Raw genomic sequence first — 4,099 nt, forward strand, 5'->3', positions numbered from 1 at the left:
TTATCATATCCATGTTTTCTCTTTTTTCTTTTTAGAGTAGATTCAATAATCTACCATTTTATCCTATCATTTCTATATCTTTTTTTCAGAATAGATTCAATAATCTCTTATCTATATCCTCTTTTTTCTTTTTTTCAGAGTAGATAAATTCAATAATTTATCCTTTTATCTTGTCTTTTCAGTATCTTTTTTAGAGTATATTCAATAATCTATCTTTTATCTTATCATATTTATGTCTTCTTTTTTCTTTTTATTTTCTTCCTTTTTAAACAAGAGCCCTGAATCTAATCTCCTTTATTTAGCTGTCTTTTCTGACCATTGTCAACTAAACACTTGCAACCAGTCATCCAAAATAATGACAATTATCCATAACCCATTGAAAGGTCAAAAACCATCCACTCCACCTCCTGGGAATGTGGGTGTCATGTTTTTAAAATTTCTTCCTGCTGTCTGGGTGTGATGGCATCTTTAGGGGATCCTGAAATAAAAATTGGGGGGTTAATTGTCAAGTCCTGGCAGAGTTAAATATATCATTTGTCTGATCTCTGCATAATGGGAAAGTGCAGGTGGTGTCTCAAGTTCTGGCTAGAGCAATATGTAAAGCTGGATCATTTCATCTAGCCATCTCAAAATTGTCTTGAACTGTTTGTAGTCCAAAGCTGATCTTTGGGAGATGTTTGTCAGTTTAATGGCATTATCATGCTCCACGTATAACCATCATTGTGGGATCCCACCTTCTTTTTGGACACTTCAGAGATTTCTTGGTAATTTTTTCCAGGTAGTTCTCCCTTCTTCTTTGGATATCTATACATGTGAAGATTTCCATTTTTTTTTCAGTCAGCATCTCACTTGCTTCAGACACAACAGAAGGGCCTGTTTGAGCTTCTGGTTTCCCCAGATCAAAATAATAGAATGACCTGTTGGGTAGACAGCGCCAATTGCGATGGAAAGTAAGAAGACTGGTGCATTGACTGAACTCCAACTTGATATAATTACACACAGAGAGTATGTGGCATACAACAAAAGAAAGGAGACCAAGGTTTGCAAGGCCTTTATGTGGACCGTGGTGCTGGGATCTTGACATCCTTTGCCATGGAATTTCATAATCCTGAGATGTTTCCCTAGGGAGTATATTAATAGCAGAACACATGTCAGTGATATACAAAATGGTATGGTATTTATCAGGCCAAATAGATATATATTTGCAGGGCCTACGAAGTCCTTCAGATTGTTCTTCAAAGTCGTGTTTCCTTCATAATTACTCACCAAAGCAATCTTGTTGATGTTCACCACCCCAAGACACCAAACAAAAAGAAGGAAATTCCCCAAAAATATCACGAGAATAACATTCTCAGTTTTTCTTTTCAGGTGAAGAAATAGAGGATTATAAAAATTGGCTATCTTCAACAAATAAAACATGCTGAGTATGGTCCCAAACCAATTGCTAAAATGGTTGCTTACTGTCCAGGTAACAATGCTCAAAACTCTTATTTGTACATGGCATGTAATTGCAGTACACACAGCTGAATGCAAACTCATTGACATTGCCCAGAGCAAACCAATTCTGGAGATGACAAGAGCAGTTATAATTCTATCAGCAGAGGAGATCTTTCTTCTCTTGACATAGTCAATGGCGTTCACTATAATTATGAAGATATTGGCACAGTTTCCTAATAGAAATTCTGTCATTAATATGATGGTGACAATCCATTCTAGTAAATTCATCGTGCCTGATCAAATAGAAAAGAAAGAAAAAATAGGCAACCCTAATTTTACTAATTATGATTCTTTTTATACACTGATGTAATTTTATTTGTCCTTGACTGAAAGTATACTAGAGTTCTTGCTTCTTTTAAATTCTATGTCAAGAAGAACCCCAGTGTGGTGTGATAATAGATAAATTCAATCTCATGTTTATGAAAATTTATATTACTATACTATCTCCAATTACATACTTTTGTGTCTCTGACATAGACTAGTGTATTTCTGAGGTGCTATTGGAAGGGCATCACATTTTCATATGCTAGCAGGCAAATAAATACAAATTATGTTCCATTGTTTGAAATTTTGTTCCTTCTTTAATCATCCATCAACTGTGATAGTCAGCTTTGTTTGTTAGTAAAATTTTAGAACTCAGTATGTAAATAATGCAGAGATGCCAGTCATTACATAGAAACTTCTTTCATCTAGAATAATCATCCTCTATAGACTCATTTATTTTAATAAAAGATTCATGTACAAAGAGTTTCAAATTTCCATCTCATAAGATCCAAGGTTTTCTGGAGAGCATCAAAAAGGTCAACACTCCTTGAAAAATTCTCTCTGGGAAGTAATACCTGGGGAAGAGGCTGAAGAGATGACTCAGAGGTTAAGAGCAGTGAATACTCTTCCAGAGGTCCTGAGTTCAATTCCCAGCACCCACATTGTGGCTCACAACCATCTATAAGGAGATCTGGTGTCATCTTCTGGCTTGCAAGGACACGTGCATACAGAATATTGTATACATAATAAATAAATAAACTTTAAAAAAGTAATAACTGAGTGTAACTTGATTACTACTTATCAGCTCATAACAATGCACATTTACATACACAAATGTGTATATACATGTACACACATACATGAACACTTTATAGATGGAAGTATTATTGCCCTGTGACTTTCAAAATGTAAAGTGTATCTCAGGAATGGCATCTAGGATGAAAAATCTCTTTCTCCACTTCAATTTTCAGTCCATTCTTAATTTTAAACACTCTTAAGTAGAACTTCACAGTGTTACTCTTGGCTTCACCCAATTTTCAAGTATTAATTATTTGATTAAAATTATTTGAAAGTTTGTAAAACTTCTTAGACAATTAAAGAACATGTTTCCATCTTCAGCCATATATGTAATGAAAATCAAAACTACACTGAGACTCTGTTTCATTCTAGTCAAAATGTCTGTAATCCAAAAAGCAGAAACCAACTCGAACATGATTCCCACTGTGATCCCAGCACTGGGGATGTGGAAGGGGGTACAGTTAGAGTGTGAGAGAAGACTTACATTTTCAAATCTGATCTCATAAGAAACTGAGGGTAGTTGCTGGAGAAATAGCTCATGGAATATAAGTCAGCTGCTAGTAATACCCACAGCAGCCTGGCTTGAAACCACCTGTGACTCCAGTTTCATTGTATGTGACTCTCTCTTCTGGCCTCTTGTCTTCAGTGGCATTGTTATACTCCGCACTCTTGCTTTAAAAGGGCTAATAAACCTGTACATTGGTGTCTGGATTAATGAATCTATAAGGAATGTGTCTTATAGTTCCATAATGAGAAACATTACTCATTTATACATGCCCTAATCTAGAATATTTCTCTAAAACTTCTGATAATAAAAAATGAAATAAAGGCTATTTTACATCAAATACACTTAACTTACTATTTTACATTGAAGACCAATGTACATGTTTCTTAATTCCTCAGAATCAGGAACACACTGTGTCCAGTGACCCCATCTAAGTTAACAGGTTCAGATCCGTGACTTCTTAATGCATGTTTATAATTAATAGGAATAAATTATTATGGCAGGAATGCATGTACATATTAATTGGTGGTTATCAAATATATACCATAATATATTTGCAGAAGAATATAAACTTTGCTTAGTGATAATATTTAATTGAATATATCTAGATAAATGGCATGTTTTCTATATTTTATTTTACAATATGCAAATATTTTACAGGCATAGAACAAAAACAATTTATGATATGAACTGATAATTATTATAACTTTGAGTAATAGGCACTCAATACATGGGTGTTAGCTTATGTGTATTTGAAACTAATATCAGTTGAATAGCAGAATAAATATTAATAAAATGTGAAAATTTTCAAACACATTAGGTTCAAAAAGTAAAATAGTGAGGGAAACACATAACATATTTATTTTTGGTAAATTTTCAATGTTACAATTTTGCTTGTTTTTGGGAATTAAAATTTCATTTTTTATAGATGAACTTTTAAAAACATCCATCAAATTGCCAAACTTGACTTGGAATAGATCTTGTTCTCACTGTTCTGAATTTATCAATATATTTGTAGAAAAATATGTGTTTCAT

At 33.5% G+C, this 4,099-nt stretch overlaps 1 protein-coding gene across 1 annotated transcript; it reads right to left on the bottom strand.

Annotated features, from left to right (window-relative positions):
* Positions 1 to 837: 837 nt before the first annotated feature.
* LOC114689074 (taste receptor type 2 member 120-like) lies at positions 838 to 1,725 on the bottom strand. The gene has a single exon (XM_028863497.1). It carries the CDS (start codon positions 1,723 to 1,725, stop codon positions 838 to 840), a length of 888 nt encoding a protein of 295 aa, XP_028719330.1.
* Between the last annotated feature and the right edge of the window lie 2,374 nt (positions 1,726 to 4,099).

The sequence above is a fragment of the Peromyscus leucopus genome, chromosome 3 (assembly GCF_004664715.2).
Source record: "Peromyscus leucopus breed LL Stock chromosome 3, UCI_PerLeu_2.1, whole genome shotgun sequence".
Lineage (NCBI taxonomy): Eukaryota > Metazoa > Chordata > Mammalia > Rodentia > Cricetidae > Peromyscus > Peromyscus leucopus.